The sequence below is a fragment of the Carassius auratus genome, chromosome 14, assembly GCF_003368295.1.
Source record: "Carassius auratus strain Wakin chromosome 14, ASM336829v1, whole genome shotgun sequence".
Classification (NCBI taxonomy): Eukaryota; Metazoa; Chordata; class Actinopteri; order Cypriniformes; family Cyprinidae; genus Carassius; species Carassius auratus.
The window spans coordinates 16014879-16033846 of NC_039256.1; the positions used below are offsets into that span (position 1 = coordinate 16014879).

At 36.1% G+C, this 18968-nt stretch overlaps 1 protein-coding gene across 1 annotated transcript; it reads left to right on the forward strand.

Annotated features, from left to right (window-relative positions):
* Positions 1 to 11643: 11643 nt before the first annotated feature.
* On the forward strand, positions 11644 to 17892 carry hopx (HOP homeobox). Its single transcript, XM_026280285.1, has 2 exons — positions 11644 to 12029; positions 17399 to 17892. The coding sequence occupies exons 1-2, from the start codon at positions 11874 to 11876 to the stop codon at positions 17474 to 17476; spliced, it is 234 nt and encodes a 77-aa protein (XP_026136070.1). The 5' UTR covers positions 11644 to 11873; the 3' UTR covers positions 17477 to 17892.
* Positions 17893 to 18968: the final 1076 nt, after the last annotated feature.

The window sequence follows — 18968 nt, forward strand, 5'->3', positions numbered from 1 at the left end:
GTTTGGGTGTTTGGTTTATTGTCTGCTGCAGATATCATTTGTACAGCAAGTTTCTTTGGATAATTGATTTTTTTTTTTTGATAATTCGATATATATTTTTTATTATTATTATATTTATTTATCAGTTAAAATAGTGTATAATATATACAGTGTATATAGATAGATTGATAGTGTGTGTGTATCATTAGCAAAGACGGTCTATTTTTATGTTTTTTTCTAAACTTAAAATGAGGATTGAAACTATATAAAATGAAATTAAGGTTTCCAATCAGAATATGAACTCCATTTTTTATGTATAATAAAAAAGTATTAAGTATTTTTTAGTATTAATATTTTAAATTTGCTTTTAATTTAAGTATAGTAAGTTTGTCTTTTTAGTTGTTTTTTATATTTAGCTTTATTTCAGTTTTAATTTAGTACTTGAACTTGGTTACAATAATATAAATTCAGAAGCTTTTAGTAGTTTTTTTTACTCAAAAAATGGAAGCAATTTCTTCTGTAATCTCGCCAATATTTTTGTTTAAATATCTAAATGAGACGATTAACTGGGATTTCCCCGAGAGTGTGTGAATGACTGTAATTGTTACTGATCATAATCAAGGCGAGGGAAAGCAAAACACTTTTCATGTTTCCTGTTCTTAAAAGCGTCTATGAAGAGAGGAATATAAAGCACTATTGAGGAGGAAAGTGAGCGCATGATCGTTCTTCTTTGTTTTTCCCGTGAATCAGCCCGTGATTAACCACAACAAACACTAAAAATATATCCTTCCATGCTCCCCCGAGAACATCGAAGTAATTCTGGTCCTCGTTGGCTCAGAATGTTCATGATTGATGATTCCTCAAATTGTTCCATAAGCGCGCTCTGCAGTTCTTTACCGTTTTAAATTTTCGCGCTCTTTAAAGTTTGCTGGATTCCGATTGGCTGTCTAAGCTGGGAAAAAAAAGATTGGTTTGGACTTTTTAAATGTATAGATAGGCCTATTTTTAACTAAGTTATATCTTTCTATTTATCGTTATAGTTATCTTTCTGAGTGAGAATGGGCCTTGAGTTCAGAATATAACACAAACCTGAGGAGGGTAAGTAAAAAAAAAAAAAAAAAAAAACCCTAGCAACATAACATTAAGTTTCCTTTTTTTTTTTTTTTTTAAGTAAAGATCTAGCATTATAGCTCCCATGTAACAGTGTCCTGTGAAGGCCATCAATTGAGTTTATGTTAAAGAGTGAGATTAGGGTCCACTGGTGCAGTCTTGAGTAATGCACCATTAAGCGCTCTCTCACGCTGCGCGTCATTAAGATCGAAAATTGCCATAGAGTGTTACCACAGTCCATGGATTTCACAGTTGCAGTGTCTGAAAACAATTATTGTTCTCATGCAGATGGTGGAAATATTGGGGGAATGTCTATTTTGTCATCTTTTTATGTACAGCTCAACATATAAGCCTACTTAGGATTTTTTCCATGAGAAAAGTATGCAAACTGTGCACATGACAAATTCTATCATCAACCGAATTTAAAGGTCCCATGATGTGGCTTATTTTGTTTCCTGAGGTGTACTCATATTGTTAGTAAGATTTTTACATTTAAAATTTTGAAATAAAAGGCATTTTTATATCCTGATTTAAGTCCTCTGGCTTGAATGCTCTGTTTGAAGGGGCGTGTCTGCTGTGTGAGACTCAGAGTAAATGACAACTGTTGTGATTGGCTGACTTTGACTTCTTTGCATTCAAAATCAATGCTGTAGGTCTCTACCATAGACAGTAAAAGAAAATGGACACAGCGACCCCATTGGAACTCAATTGAGACAAGTGAAGCCCATTTTTAGCGTTTTTTAGCACTTCCGTTTCTGACGCGCAGACTCAAACGAAGCTTGACGACGTCAGCAACCTGTCTGACAGATGTAAATCTTCTAGTAGCTGTGCGTGCAAACTGCCATCGTTAATCTTGCAGAGACGGCGAGCTTGAGCGGGGAGTTCTTTGTCGTGAGTGAGCAGGAGTAAGTATTCTGATTAATTATTTTGTATAGTATTTTAAAATGTAACGCCAGTACGCCATATTAAGTTAATTGCCTGCGAGCTTCTCCTCCTGTCTGTACGGTAATGCGACAGAGAGTCGAGTGGTTATGACGCAATCGTTAGCCTATTTTTTTTACAAAAACTGTTTCTACGGGGCCATAATGTAACATAGAAGGCAATGGAGCCCTTTATACATTGTTGTGTATCTTTAGAAATAAATAATGGACAAACGGAGTCTTTAAACGCCTCAGATGTAAAGTTATTCGCTGTCAAAGTGACGCCACTTTGAATGGGAGTCAATGGGAATGCTAACGCAAGTGAAGTTCTGCTACAAGATGGCAGCACGCAGCCGACTTCAACTTCCGGTCGCCTTCCTTGCCGCCTGGTTTTTAGACCATGATACCTGATTGGCTGACGTCATAGTGATGTTAGGTTTAGGGGTGGGGTTGGGTTGGGGGGATAATTTTGATTGCATGATTTAGAAACACCCAGCAGTTTGAAAACACCCACAAGGTGATAAACACCCACTTTTGCTCTGCAGAGACCCAAGTCTCTTCGAAATTTGTATTACATGTGGAACTCCTGTCAAATACTTTTACTAGTACAGCTGTCGAGATTAATGAATCGTGGAAGTGACATTCAGCCAAGTATGTTAAGTAATATCTTCACTAGAGGGAGCAGGGGCCGGTGAGAGGATTTTTCACGAGTGAAGATATTATCCTGTGCCAAGACGAAGTGCTTACAAGCACTTGCCATGGTATTCCTCCACACAATATAGTTGTCCATTTTACACACTTAGAAAAGCGCAACGTTTTGTTTTGTGTTACCGTCCTAGGTCGAGTTACACTACGTGAGTAACTGTATTTAAATAGGGAAAACGTGGAGGTGTTTGGTAGCTTCTCTGATGGCCCATATTGAATGAATGGGCTAAGCTAAGTGCTTTCAAAGTGTCACCACGCACCAAAGCGATTGAGTGCACGCACTGAGACGAGAGAGGTATGTATCAACTCATCTTAGGTAAGGGAAAAACATAGTTTAATATGAAAACACGGTGGAGTATCCCTTTAAAGGGTTAGTTTACCCAATAATAAAAATTATGTCATTAATAGCTCACCCTCATGTCGTTCCAAACCCGTGAGACTTCCGTTCATCTTCAGAACACAGTTTAAGATATTTTAGATTTAGTCCGAGAGCTCTCAGTCCCTCCATTGAAGCGGTGTGCACAGTAAACTGTCCATGTCCAGAAAGGTAAGAAAAACATCATCAAAGTAGTCCATGTGACATCAGAGGGTCAGTTAGAATTTTTTGAAGCATCGAAAATACATTTTGGTCCAAAAATAGCAAAAACTATGACTGTATTCATCATTGTCTTCTCTTCCGTGTCTGTTGTGAGAGAGTTTAAAACTCTGCAGTGTAGTGATATCCGGTTTGCGAACGAATCATTCGATGTAACCGCATCTTCTTGAACCAGTTCACCAAATCGAACTGAATCGTTTAAAACGCTTCACGTCTCCAATAAGCATTAATACGCAAATTACTTAAGCTGTAGACTTTTTTTAATGTGGCTGACACTCCCTCTGAGTTCAAACAAACCAACATCCCGGAGTAATTCATGTACTCAAACAGTACACTGACTGAACTGATGTGAAGAGAGAAATGAAGATGAACACCGAGTCAGATAACGAACAAAAGATTGACTCGTTCTTGAGTCAAGAACCGGTTGCATCAGTTTTCGATCGGTTGCATCGGTTCTTTCGGACAGTTCGATTCAATAAACTGATTGAAGAAAACGGTTCACCGGTTCTTTTGCGGTCTGCTTCACGCTGAATCACACTTGCGCAGTATCATCAGCTCCTCGGTTCACGAATCGGACACGTCTGACAGAAAGGGTTCTTGACTCATGAATGAGTCAATCTTTTGTTCAATCTTTATCTGGCTCGTCTCTGTGTTCATCTTCAGTTCTCTGTTCACAGCAGTAAAGTCAGTGTACTGTTTGAGTACTTGAATTACTCCGGGATATTGGTTTGTTTTAACTCAGAGGAAGTGTCAGCCACATTAAAAAAGTTAACAGCTTAAGTCATTTGTGGATTAATGCGTATTGGAGACGCAAACCGTTTTAAACGATTCAGTTCAATTTGGTGAACTGGTTCAAGAAGATCCGGTTACATCGAGTGATTCGTTCGCGAACCGGATGAGACCAACTGCTTTGTTTTGAACTCTCTCACAACAGACACGGAAGAGAAGACAATACTGAATAAAGTCGTAGTTTTTGCTATTTTTGGACCAAAATGTATTTTTGATGCTTCAACAAATTCTAACTGACCCTCTGATGTCACATGGACTACTTTGATGATGTTTTTCTTACCTTTCTGGACATGGATAGTATACCGTTCACACAGCTTCAATGGAGGGACTGAGAGCTCTCGTACTAAATATAAAATATCTTAAACTGTTTTCTGAAGATAAAAGGAGGTGTTACGGGTTTGGAACGACATGATGGTAAGCTATTAATGACATAATTTTTTTATTATTGGGTGAACTAACCCTTTAAGTGTCTATTTTTTGAAATTGAGATTTAAACATCATCTTAAAGCTGGATGAATAAACTTTCCACTGATGTATGGTTTATTAGGATCTGATAATATTTGGCCAAGACACAACTATTTTAAAATCTGGAATCTGAGAAATTACGTTTTGATATATTTAAGGTAGGAAATTTACAAAATACCTTCATGGAACATGATCTTTACTTAATATCCCTATGGTTTTTGGCATAAAAGGAAAATCGATCATTTTGACCCATACACTGTTTTTTTGGCTATTGCTTAAACTATACCCCAGCGACTTAAGACTGGTTTTGTGCTCCAAGGTCACATATATCTTAAAGACAGTTCCGAGTTTTCCACTTGTGCTCACGACTTTGTGGTTCCGTTCATGAATTGGATGCATCATATATTTATTTGTACACACATGCTAAGCATTTTTAACAAAACTGAAGTGTACTTTGGGCTTAAACTGACTTTTAGGATCATGGGTTTGATGAATCGTGAATTGTTCATTAATGCACACAAGAGGTTCACAGTTGGCCGGTGTAGATGGGAACACGTTTCCTCCCCTGCCGAGATTGAACACACATATTACACTGTAATGTGTGACTTTCATGGCACAGAGGGTCTTTTTTCAGTTAGACACACCTATGGGACTTTCTGAGGGCTTGTTTAGTGATGGAGCATGACGTTCAAGGCTCATAACCACACAATGTATTTGTAAACAAGTGGTCATTTTGAAGGGGACAGGCTTCACCCGCTGCCCTCCTGACACACACACACACACACACACACACACGCACTTCTGCTGTTGGCAGCGTCTCTTTTCCACTACAGAACTCTTTGATAATTCTTGGGAATGATGTCATTCCTCCAGCCCAGATAGATGACCACACTTTCCCTTTACGTGATCCAAGCATGTTTCTCATCTCTTTGTCTTCAGGCTGTGCTTTGGATACAGCATGACATGCACTTAGATCTCTGAAATTATTCAGGGGAACATTTTGCATCATTTTGTTACTGTTATCATTTTTGTTACTGTTATCATACTGTTGTTTGTATACACGCAAACATAGATGGGTTTTATATGCGTTAAATGTATCACTACCCACAGAAAAACATGGTGGCATTTCCTGTCTGAGCACAATATGTATTGTTTGACAGGAAACGGGGGAGAGTGCGGTATTCCTCACAATAGGCAGATTACATCTTAAGGGGCCAGTAAACATGGGCCCTGCCTCCTTAAAAAAAATACACACAAATGTCAGTGGCTTTATTTACAATCGTCATCTGATCCACAGTGGAATCTGCTTACAGTCTTTACTTAATCTCTTTAGAATAACATGTAAGAGATAAATTAACACTTTTATTCAGAGGATGCATAAATGTATCAAAGGTTATCAGAAAGCATATTAGAATGATTTCTGAAGGATCATGTGACACTGAAGAGTGGAGTAATGATGCTGATAATTCAGCTTTGATCAGAGGAATAAATTACATTTTAACATATATTCACATAAAAAGTAATGATTGTAAATTGTTATAAAATTTCAGCATATTTTGACAAATAAATACAACCTTGTGAGCATGAGAGACTTAAAAAAAAGCATTAAAAACAGTACTTACAGATAAACATGAAATCAATGGCATGAATCAGATCATGCAGTCAGAGATCAGAGAAACAAGAAAGTAAAAGAAATGGTTTAAGGTGGGTCTTAAAATACTGTAATGAAGAAAGATCACAAATGTGTTTGGGAATAGGATTTCAGAGTGTGGGGGCATGCAGAGATACAAAACACTCATCCACCAAACGATGCTAACCTGTGGCGTGGAATTAACAGTAGACCAGTATCCAATGAAGTCTGTGGAGGATGGGAGTAATGTGAGAAGATTTCTTTGAAAAACTGAGAACCTAGCTGCAGAGTTCTGGATATATTGGAGCTTTTAATGTGGTCATTTCTTGTGTACACACAGACAGACACACCTGTGTACACACGCATACACATGCATGTTTATTTACGCACTGAATGTCAATCAGGACAAAGACCAAAACAAAAATTGCTGTCCCATAGAAAAAAATGGCTGAATAGAAAAGATAAAGAGGGTTTTAATGAGTGATCAGCCAAAAAGAAAAGAGAAGTGATTATTAGGATTTTTATATTTGTTCTCACTTAACAACTTAATTTTGCATCCTTAAGGTTTCAATTTTTTTATTTTACATCTTATTTTATTTTATAATGTTATATCATTAAATTAATTATAATAAATGTACATTCTTTAATACATGCATGCATTTTCTGTGCTGGTTTTGGGGGAAATCTGTGGAATTTTGTGGAAAGGATTTAAAGAAATTTCCTCCATTTACCCTCAAGGTTTCAAAACCCCTTAATTTCTATTTTATTTCACTTTATTTTATTGTTTGGTTTATATCACTACAATTCTTTTCACATATACATGCATTTTCTGTGTCGTCTTTGGGGAAAATCTGTGGAATCTTCTGGTACAAATGTAAACATTGTAAAGTGTTTTAAACTAAACAAAGTACAACTGTTTTATTCAGAGCAAAATACAAACTGCCTGATATATTAATAGCCATGTGAAAGGTCAGGAATGTGTTCAGCTTTTTAACTTATTATTGTTATTTTTTTTTCTGTGCTGGATTTTGCAGAATGGATTTAAGCAAGGTAAAATGTGTTCAACTAAACTCAAAAGTAGTCTTACTGGTAGTGGAATTCAACCTAATCAAAAAATAAAAGTGAAGGCTCAAGCATGTGTTCAGTGTTGAGAATGCGATTGTAACCGTATGGAGCTGTGCCGAGCTTTTCATAGAGCTCTGCAGATACTGGATCTGTTTTCACTCAAGATCCTATGAAAATGAACCAGGACTTTAACCTAACTCACATAAAGTCTGTCCTTTCTCCATAAACTACACACTCACATTAACAGAAACAGTAATGTAGCCTATGTCAGACTCTGTTTAGATGTTATAATATCCTGATGCCTTCAGTCTGCACAATAAGACACACACACACTGCATCTATTAAATCCATTTACCTCACATTTAGCCTGTAGTTACTTCCTGTTATCAGTGTGTCAGCAAAGAGTGATCGACAGTGTGCCATGTGTCTCTTTCTCCAGTTTCTGAAGTCTGATTTTCCTCGGGTCGCTTCTGTTTGAGTTCCAGATGTTGAGTGGATCTGAGGGAGGAGTGTGTGCTTATGTAACATCCATGTGCCGTTCGCTCTACACGTCTGCTGTCCGTCTGTCGCTGTCCGCTCTTTACTGGATTTTTCTACCAGTATGTCAAGCACCAGTTTCCCATTAAAGCAGTTGGATCTGGTAGTTGTGTTGTTTACATGTGTCCAGACTTCGTTTGTGCCCAGATCTGTTCAGGGACTAAAATGGACTGGGATTTCAGCCATTCAGTGCTCTGTGGCACATTTATTAAAACTGGGGCTAAGGTTTAATAGGCACAACAGGAATCCTGTCTATACATCAAGAAATAATAAAATGAGGGAAAGGACGGAGCAATGGAAGCTCATTTCTTCTCAGTATTTGATGAAAATGCTAAAATGAACTTAAAAATGTTAACACTGTCTGGTTATAATACAGGCCAGGGTTTAAAAATTATCTTAAAAATTCTTACAGTTTTTCTCAATTGCCAAGACAATCGGGAAAAAACATAAAGAATACTCATATTACGGTATATATTTATAATTTCTATGCATAAACATTATTGTACAGTAGGTATTTATAAATTAAGTGATACATTGCATTTGATTTATTTATAGATTTTTTAATGTATATACCTAAGCATTATCATTTATTTAGTGTGCAGTTAATTTATAGATATTTTGTTATACATTATAAATTAAATTGATCATTTCAGTAATTCATTAGAATTAATACATATTTATAAAATATATTCTATAATTACTAGGGCCGGGACTCGATTAAAAAAATTTATCTAATTAATTAGAGGCTTTGTAATTAATTAATCGAAATTAATCGCATTTTAATTTGCATATAAATATTTGACCTGAGAACAGTGAGAAGTAATTTTTTTTCACATGGATTTATAGTATACCATTGAATAATGACTGAATACATAAGCTTAAGCAACAAAATATTGTTTATCTTTGTTCAACCAAGTCTAGCAGACCAGTGCAATTTTTACCATGAAGTGTAGCAATAGCATATTTAGAAACAATTTAGAAATAGTACATTTCAGAAATTCAGGAAGCTTATAGGTGCTGGAGCCTTCTGTAAAGTGTTTTTTAAGTAAAACACAATACTGTCAATTAAATTCAGAACATTGGAAACACTGACTATTAGAAAACATCTCTCTGTTGCTTCAGAGGCCATAACATACTAATTCCAACTCTCAATAACCTTGGCCAAAACAATAAAGAGTTCAATAAAGAATAATACATAGTTCAACATAAAGTGTAAAGTCCACGCTAGCTGCTATATGTTTTGCGTTGAGGTGATACTTGAGGCTCGATGTGCTGCAGTGATATGCGAACGCTAGTTGGTGCTTCAGTATAATCGGTCCACTGAAACTCATCCAGTGAGAAACGTTCCGCGGTGCAAAAATAAGTTATTAAAAATGCGGGAATTTTTTTTCCTGTAATTAATTAATCTTAGTTAACGCGTTATTTTTTGTGTAATTAATTAATCTCAATTAACGCGTTAAAGTCCCGGCCCTAATAATTACTCAAAAGCCAAAAATGTGCATTATTATTTGCCGATGCAAATAATACAATTAAATGCATGATAAAATATTACTATATTTATAATATATTTATTGTATTTATAAATATTTATGAAATAAATTACACATCTGAATTATAATTTCTAAAACATATTTTACAAATAAATAATTTTACTCTCTATTTACTCGAAATCCATTACTACTGACTAATGGAAATATTACAACTGACCAAATATTGGCTGATAAATCAACCTGACAAATCCATTATGTCATGATTTATTTGAGGCACACATTAACATCACGGTATTAGATTCAACTGAATATTTCCACTATATTGTGTCTGATTGTTTGCAGTTTACAGGATCGGGTGTGGAATCATATGCTGAGTATGTGCTCTTCTCCTCCATCCTGCTGACTAACTACAGTATAAGCATTCATAAACACACCTGATTAAAATCACCTTCTCTTTAACTCATGTTGCCAAAGATTCATCCTGGAGGTCCACACCTCATCTCCTCCCTGTGCAAACACTCACCTCTCCACCCTTGTACAGTACAGTCAACACATTAATACTGTTAACAAACACGTGGCCTTCTGCATCTGCCTGTGTTCCTCCGACAGTATTCTGAGACACAGTATCACTTTAACAGCATTCTGACTGATGAAAACCTCTCATTATATATTACAGGGCATTTCCGCACATCTCAGAGCATGAGCGGAAAACAGCCCTCCAGGTTAGAGACGGGATCACAGGAGCAAGTATGGACACTGTTACCCAAACCTTTTCAAAGAGCTTCAGAAAACAAAACTGAGTCATTCAGTCCCAACACCCTCTCCTCGGGGTATAGAAAAACACTTAGGGGTTAAAGGAGGTGTAGAGATGACGCCAAAAGGGCAGGCATCTAATGCCAAAGAAATAAAAGACAGTATTTTGAGTCGTTTGTATTGATTCTGTTATGTTCCGGCTCAAAAGTGAAAGACGAGCATCGGTTTCCTGACCCACTTTGCACAAGTGTCTTTAGCTTCCATTTACATGTATCAGTTTAAGCATAAATATACTATTGTTTTATAGAAAACAAGTATAGCAAGATCTAAAACATCTATCTATCTATCTATCTATAAGTCTCAATGAGACAAATAAAACTGACACTAAAAGAAAAAAAGTACTAAAATATGTAAAATTAAAACTGCAATAAAAATGAATAGAAAAAAATAACATTTCTAAAACTTAAACTAAAAAAAGACGAAAGTATCATAATAAAAGCTATTTTAAAATATGAATAAACGCTATAAAAGTATATGTTATTGTAGTTCCACTAGTGACCTGCAAGTGGCAAGAGTCTTGTGTCACACTGTCAGTTTCATTAACCAGGGCTGGTGAATCTGACCGAAGCAGATCAAATTATATCACAAATCATCATTAAAGCCGCACTGAAAAACCTGACATATTTTTTATCTACTCTTTAAAAAAAAAAAAAACTCCAGTTATAACTGCTGAAAGAATGCAGCTTCACAGGATGAGGGTGTGTGTATGTGTGTATGCTTACTATATAGGGGTTATGTAGCATCTCCTCTCCGCAGGCTCCTCTGCAGCAGACGTGTGTTTTCAGGACATGACAGACTGGTGTTTCTCTTCCAGAGAACTGACCACTCAGCATTCTTCTGATGCTTCACAGTCATGTGCTGTAAACTGATGGAGAAACAGCAGACAGACCTGTGACAACATCCGGAGGGTGAGCTTCCCTGAAGTTACCTGATTGGAGAGATAATCAGTAAAACTCAAAAAAAGAACTGTATCAACTTGCTGACAACTGCTGGACAGACTGTATTAGTTTCACATTTCATGTGAGCAAGCAAAAAAAAAAAAAAAAAAACACTACTAAAATACAACAAATATCATATATTCATTTATTTAATAAATGTGAATATATTTAAAAATTAAATCTATAATAATAATAATGATAAATGTTTTGTTAAATGATTATATTATATACAATTAATAAAATTATTATTATTCATACTAATATTCATCTCTTTAAAAATCTCTTTACATTTTTTTAACCGTAATATGTCCAACATGTTTTTGATAATAATAAAAAACATTATTATTAATCATATATGTTGTTATTATTATTTATTAATATATTAATAAATATAATTATTATTGTTATATTTTTGTCATGAGAAAAGTTTGGAAAGGGTATTAATGGCATAAAATATGTTTTTTTTTTTTTTTTTTTTTTTCATGGTAAAATGGCTAGGACATGATTTATGAGGTAAGCACTGCATGATCTCATTATTGATGTACTTTCAAAGGTCTGTCACTTTTCAGCCCCGCTGTGACGTCACCCAGAGGGCATTACATAACGCAGTGAAAGCCCAGCGCTGAGAGCAGATTGAGTTTGGCCATTATCAGGTACAGCACTCACTCAACACCGCGCATCTCACACTGCGTGTGCTTCCCCTTTCCCACAGCGTTTCCTCGTGGAGGCTGCCGCTTCTTTCCACACTTTGGACTTTATTTGCATGGGACGCTGAGGCTGCCATCAGTCGAACTGTGATTTTAGTTTCCAGTCCGTTTTTCTGTACGGAGTTGAAACATGAGCGCGAGTGGAGACGCGATGTTCGAGATGCATTTAGAGGAGGATCAGGTTAAAGTTCTGGAGGAGAATTTCACGAAGGTCAGCAAACACCCCGACGATACTACACTGATGCTGATCGCAGCGGAGTGTGGACTCAGCGAAGTGGACACAGCGGTGAGTTTCTCAAGAGATCCTCATTATTTACAGCGCTATCGAGCGACGCGACGCACAACCCAGAACGTTTGGAAGACGCGTCACTTTGATTGGCTGATTGGGAGAGTTGCAATATTACCGCGTCTTTCTGATTGGTCGAATGGGAGCGCTCGCGTTTTGTTTTGTCGTTTTTAGCGCACAAAATCTATATATTTAAAAACTATTAATTATTATTATTATTCTTTGTGTATATTAATTTAGGCATAATTGTCTTAATACAAACATTTCTACAAAAAAGTTTTTTTTTATTATTAATACTAATAATAATAATGTAAAACGCACCTGTCAAAAATGACTAACGTTAGCTGTATGATATCGAATTGCAATACAACATTCCTTGAACTTTGTCTAATGACGTTTTGACTATGTTATTTCAAAGTTATGAACAATAATTTTAATTTTTGTATTATAGTTATTTTTCAAAATGTTTGCACAAAAACATTATATGTCGTTCAAAGTTTTCTGAAGCATTTTTGACACCAGTCTTTTTTAAACCTTAGGCTCCTATTCACTAGCCTACAAGTTTAGATTGTTTGCAAAATGATAAAACTGAACATTCCCTCAATGTTTCCTTTGATATTAACATAACCAATAAAAAAAAACAGTTTTAGAACATTAAAAAAACGGTATGTTTTGAACGTTCTAAAAACAACAATAATTAATAGTTAATAATAATAAATTTGATAATATGTGGGCATATAGAATACATATTTTTGTTAGCTGGGATTGTACCATGGCATTTACATGTCAATGTAGTTCCAAATGTAAAAAAAATAATACTAATACTATGGTGCGTGTCCATAAATATGGTAATACCAGTGTACATTTAGGTTCAGTCAACATGGTAGTAGGCTATGACATATGGTTTATGAGTCTTTATTGCATAACGACCTGCCTGACTTTATTTAATCAGGGAAAGTTAATGACAGCAATAAATGTTAAAGTAATGCTTCCAGAGAGGTGTTTCTCCTTGCTCAAAGTGACTTAACTTATACAGATCGAGTCCCTCTGGAGGATAAAACTCTTAATTACACAAAGATAAACTCTTCTGGGGTGTCAGCTTACAACTTTTCAGTGAACACGTGAGATCTTTTACCACTAAGCCACATTACCCATGGTGCAAGCTTCTCTCATGCATTGTCTTCATTCCTGTTTTGCTGTCACCAGCTCAAAATAACACACTGACAGCGTTAAAAACCAAAGGATTGTGAATGGAGAACTGACACTGACCATAAACAGAGCATTGGAGCACAATAGACGACCCAGAGTGCCTCCGGACGCGCCTTCCCTCTTACGGATATGGGCTACATGTTCAAACACATTGTGTCTAATTTCTAAACACACTCATTCAAATAAAAAACCCACACAGGAGTCATGATGTAATGGGGCAGTGAGTAATGCTGTAATGCGTCTACTTACAATATCTAATAGATACTTCAGAGCTTGTTAGCAACACTTCCAGTGCCAGAATTTGACTGGAAACACATTCCTTCTTGAGGCTGGTCGGTTTCTGTCACTATGATTGTGTAAAACCAAGTGCATTTATACAAAATGTGAAAGCCTTTGTGATAAATCATCCTACACAATAGAACAGGCTTAGCAATTCACCATTTTAGGGGTGTGTGTACAGTGTGCTTTAATGTATTCACTCATGCACAAGTAATACTGAATATACCATATAACGTTAAAGATTTAGAGGGTTTTTGGAAAGAAAGTATTAGGGATGCACGATATTGGATTTTGGCCGATATTCGATATGCCGATATTTTCAAAATAATTTTGGCCGATGTCGATACCGATATCGATATATATACAAATATATACTGATATATTTAAACTTTAATTTTACTGAAGAGAAATCCATGTATCTCTTCTGTACTGATTCTACCATAAATTTATTATTTTACAAATGTAGACAGACATTCACATCTGAAAAACAGGTCAATTATTTCACTTGGAGAATATCGGTTTGGCTCATCGGCAGAAATATTCATATCGGCCGATACCGATAATGGTCATTTTAAGCTTTTATCGGCCGATACCGATATTGTGCCGATATTATCGTGCATCCCTAGAAAGTATTACTTTTATTCAGAAAGGATGCATTAAATTGATTAAAAGTGTCAGTAAAGACATTTTTAATGGTACAAAATATTTTTGTTTCAAGAAAAAGCTGTTCTTTTGAACGTTCTATGCATCAGTGTATCCTTAAAACAACCTTTAATGGTTTCCGAAACAAGGATAAGCAGCACAAAGAAATAGCTTATGGCTTGAATTGCTCTACTTCAAACCACCTCCTGGTCACACTGCCAAATTGTGACGTTTATCCTCAGGTATTTTGCATTGTTTTCTCATTCAAATGTACAGTATAAAGATTCTTAAATCAAGACACATTTACTTGAGAAGCAAAATGACTTGAAATTGATCTAAATAAACTGAGTTTAAGATTAAACAAGAACAAATATCTGCCAATTGTATTAGAAATATCAACTTAAAGGGTTAGTGTTTTACTACATGACTTTCTTCTTTCAGACGAATCCATTCAGAGTTATATAAAAAAATTGTCCTGGCTATTCCAAGTCTTTCAGTGGGGGGTAAGCAGGTGCTTTTTGTCAACAGTTCAAAAGATGTGAAATAAAGTGCGCACATCCATAATAAAATGTGCCTCATATGGCCCCAGTGTTTGGAATAACGGCGTTTAAAAGAACGGCGTTAGGTAACAACGTTATTTTTTCAGTAACGGGGTAATCTAACTAATTACTTTTCCCGTCGTTACAACGCCATTAACGTTACTGAACGTTAAATGTGGTGCGTTACTATGCATTGATTTAATAAACTATGCAATCCGAAACGCACCCCTGGCTCACACAGCGAGTGAGCAGGTGGGTTAATGACGAGATAAGCGGTTGTGATTGGCTAAGGCAGAGTCATGTGTTTCATGGTAGCCAATCAGAGCCAGTGTTTTTACACACATGCCGGCACACGCGGCGCCAAACACACACACACAAACACGCACACATACACACACGCAACAGCTACACAGAGATTCTCAGCAGAAATGGCGAGTCAGGAGCAATCCGATGAAAAGTTGGCATTTTCAAGGTGGAGATATAAGCACTACTTCAAATTCATTGTGGTCAAAGGCAAGAACGTGCATGTAATGTGTACATGTAATGTGTGACACGCATCTATAAAGCTAGTGGCCCAAAACACTTCTTACAAAGATAATACTTGAAGTGCAGGATAAGACTCTTGCTGTCTGTTGATGTGCAATAAATATCGAAAGTTATGTACGAACACCTGTTTGTTCTACTCATTTCAACTGACTTGTGAAAACTGAAAAAAAAAAAAAATTATCTGACATATAGCAACTTTTTTTTTTTTTTCGTACAGTAACGCAAATAGTTACTTTCCCTGGTAACGAGTTACTTTTATTATAGAGTAATTCAGTTACTAACTCAGTTACTTTTTGGAACAAGTAGTGAGTAACTATAACTAATTACTTTTTAAAGTAACGTTCCCAACAGTGTATGGCCCCCTGTAGCGAATCCGTAATAACGTAATTAACACTTTTTTGCTCACTTCTGCTGACTGTCGTTTTGCTGAAGCTGTTCTGGCTTTGATTCCGTTTGCTCCTGAATATCTCAGAGTTGCGCCTGAACGGCTTCAGCGTACGACATTCAGCAGAAATTAGAAAAAAAGTGTAAATATGGTTATTTATCCTACAAGAACATGTAAGGGATGTTTTATTATGGATGTGCGCACTTTATTTCACATCTTCTGGACTGTTGACAAAAAGCACCGGCTTACCCCCATTGAAAGGGTTGGAGGGACCAGGACAATTTTTGATATAACTTCAACTGGATTCATCTGAAAGTAAAACACAGGCTAATTTTCATTTTTGGGTGAACTAACCCTTTAATTCAATGTGAAAGCAAGATTTCATACATCTTTGCCAGATATTCATTTAATCTTAGGAATTCATTCAGAAAACGGAGACTTCTTATTTTCTTTTTGCATCTTAATTGAAGTATGTTTAGATATATGCCATGACTCTGATTTCAGCTTTGATTTAACACTATTTAAGGCCTTAATTTGTGGAAGCGTGAATTGAAACTTTTCAAGACCCACAATAGCACTATATGACTTTTCTCAAGACTATAAATGTGCAACACTGTCATGAAAATGTCACCATGAGAGCTAAGTGCAGTGCCTCGTCTATGTATGCCGTATTTCATAGGCAAATTATGAGCCTGGGAAAATTGGTTTGAATAACAAACCCTGTCCTGGCTCTGGGGGAAATGATATCACCACTTTGCATTATTTTAATGCTAAGAAAACTTAAACGCAAAGGGTGCGGTATGAGGAACAGGTGTACAGCTCTCGTTCTCTCTCTATAAACCGGTCATGCCTGCTCATTGTGTTGACTAGTAAACAGACTCTGAAGGGTTAGTGATGATGGGTGGATACTCTGATCTAAAGAGTCAGAGTCAAACGCTACACATGCTGCACTGAAACCTGTGAGGTGAAGACGAGCGGCGCTCCCTGATTTCTGCTGTTCACACAGTGTTAGCTGTTCTTCTGCTGAAAACTAGTGGAATGTTTGCGTTTTTTAGGTGAACAAACAAAATATTTCCAAAAATAGCATGACTGCGCCTCTTAATTGTCTAAAATGTCTTAGGTTACAGTCCTTTAGCAAGTATGAAAACAACAGGACATTTTATGTAATTTGGAAATCAGAAAAAAGCAGCTATATATGGTTTCCCTACCGAAGAAGGGGATTTTACACAGAGCTTTTTATAAACAGTTTTGTAAATGTGTTGCAATGCTAGTGTTAAAGATCATTGTACCTCAGAGCTGTTGTGCAACTGGCTGTTTCTTTGAAAATCAGCTAATTTAGGATACTTTAAGATCAGTGTGTGTGTGTGTGTGTGTAAAAGTGAAATATTTACTCTGTTTCATAAGTCAAATGTTTCACAACTTGTGCTGAGATGGATAACATTAGCTACATTTGCATGTATTCAAATAAACCATTTACAATCAGATTGATGGCCTAATCGGACTGAAAAGCCTTCATGAAAGCCCCTCAGTTAATCTGATTGAGCTTGGTCTGAAATAAATGTAGATCTGTGGACCTGAAACAATGTAAACAGTCAGTCAATCTGACTATTTAAAAAAATAATAATTGTGCTAATATATAAACACAGCATTCAGAAATTGAATTTATTCCATGTAGTTTCCAGTTTTCAGAAAATATAAAAATTCAGCTAAAGTGATATCTCCTGATTTACAATCAGCCTAATCTCTCTCTTTCTCTCTCTCTCCTGTAGAAATGGTTCAGGATGCGAAACGCTCAGTGGAGGAAAGCAGAGGGTCTCCCTGCTGAACTGGGATCAGTGAAGGACTGATGGAAGATCTTCGTGTTGTTTTTCTCTCGTTGCTCCAGTGATTGTTCACCAGACCATCTCACTGTCTTTCTTTTCTTATTTGAAGATGTTTGTCATTCTGAAGTCTGATATGGGCCTTATTTTTTATTTTATTTTATCTAAGTTGTAATCTTTAGCAAAAATGTATGCTATATAGCCTATTTTTATTGCCTTAACTATTAAATGTAAGTAAATAAACTAAATGTAAGCATCTATATATAAAATATTACATCTGTATTTTTAGGGTTTGATTTTATGTGTTGAGTGATTAGTATTAAAAGCTTGTTTGCTTTCTCATTGGGAGAATCATCTTGGAGTTGAGAAAGATAGAAAAGCAGAGAAAGTTACACTTTACCTATGGCTTAATTTATGAACCTAAAATAAAAGAACAGAAAAAAATGATCTTTATCATCTCAGTTTTTCACAGTAAATCTCACATTTGTCTCTAAATGCCTAAAATGTCAAATTAAGCTTCATGATCTATGAAAGAGCAACATCTGAGCAGTACATTTTCTTAGGAAGCTTGTTCTGAATGTATCTGAAAACCTGGACTCCAACTGAAACGTGTTAAAGAGAGCAAAGGTGGTTTTAAAATTAAATCCTGATGACAAGGATGGTGGAAGAGTGGACTAAACAACAGAGTCCATGTGTAAAAACAGTGAAAGGAGAGCGATGCCTCAGGCAAACGCAAACGCTGATGGCAGCATTTCATAAAATATTCAAATCCTTAAACACATCCAAGTAAGCAAAGGATGGACTGATGAAGCAGTTTATAAATGGTTGGCAGACTGCAGTAGTGTGTGTGTGTGTGTGTGTGTGTTTGAGCAGTGGGGCATGAAAAACATCGCACACCCTCAACGGAAAAACAAACATGTTCATATGACTGCAGTGTAGATGCTAAGCTGACCACAAACACACTGCAGCAAGTTTCCTGGCATACCCTGGAAGATGTTAATTAATACAGCTAAAACCTGATAAAAATATGAAACTTTTATGCATTCTAAGAAATTTTGGTAAATAAAAAATAAATTAAAAAATCAATATGAGTGAAACAAACAGGGTAACAGGGTCATGAGCTACTGGATCACATTATCATTGGTTGATTGCACTTGTCTCCGCCCCCTCCTACACCAATCAGAACACTGCGTTCACTGGTTTCAGCTGTGCCAGTTTACAGATGCTTTAAAGCTCTTGCAGTAGATTAGTGTACCTCACCAACTGGTTCTCTTGACTCGTTTCATCTACGTCATTTATTAACGTATTATCAATTATTTATTTTTAGTATTCCTTCCACATCTTCCCTCAGGTCTTCCAAGGTGTACAGTAGATGAGTTTGTTTATTTTTGGGAGCAGATTTGTAAAAGTGTAGTATTACATAACTTGCTCACCAGTGGATCATCTGCAGTGAATGGGTGCCGTCAGAATGAGAGTTCAAACAGCTGATAAAACATCACAATAATCCACAGGTTTGTTG

Coding starts and splice junctions, on each gene's coding strand:
- hopx (XM_026280285.1), top strand. CDS start 11,874: ATGAGCGCGAGTGGAGACGCGATGTTCGAGATGCATTTAGAGGAGGAT. Junction 12,030..17,398: donor TCAGCGAAGTGGACACAGCG/GTGAGTTTCTCA, acceptor TCTCTCCTGTAG/AAATGGTTCAGGATGCGAAA.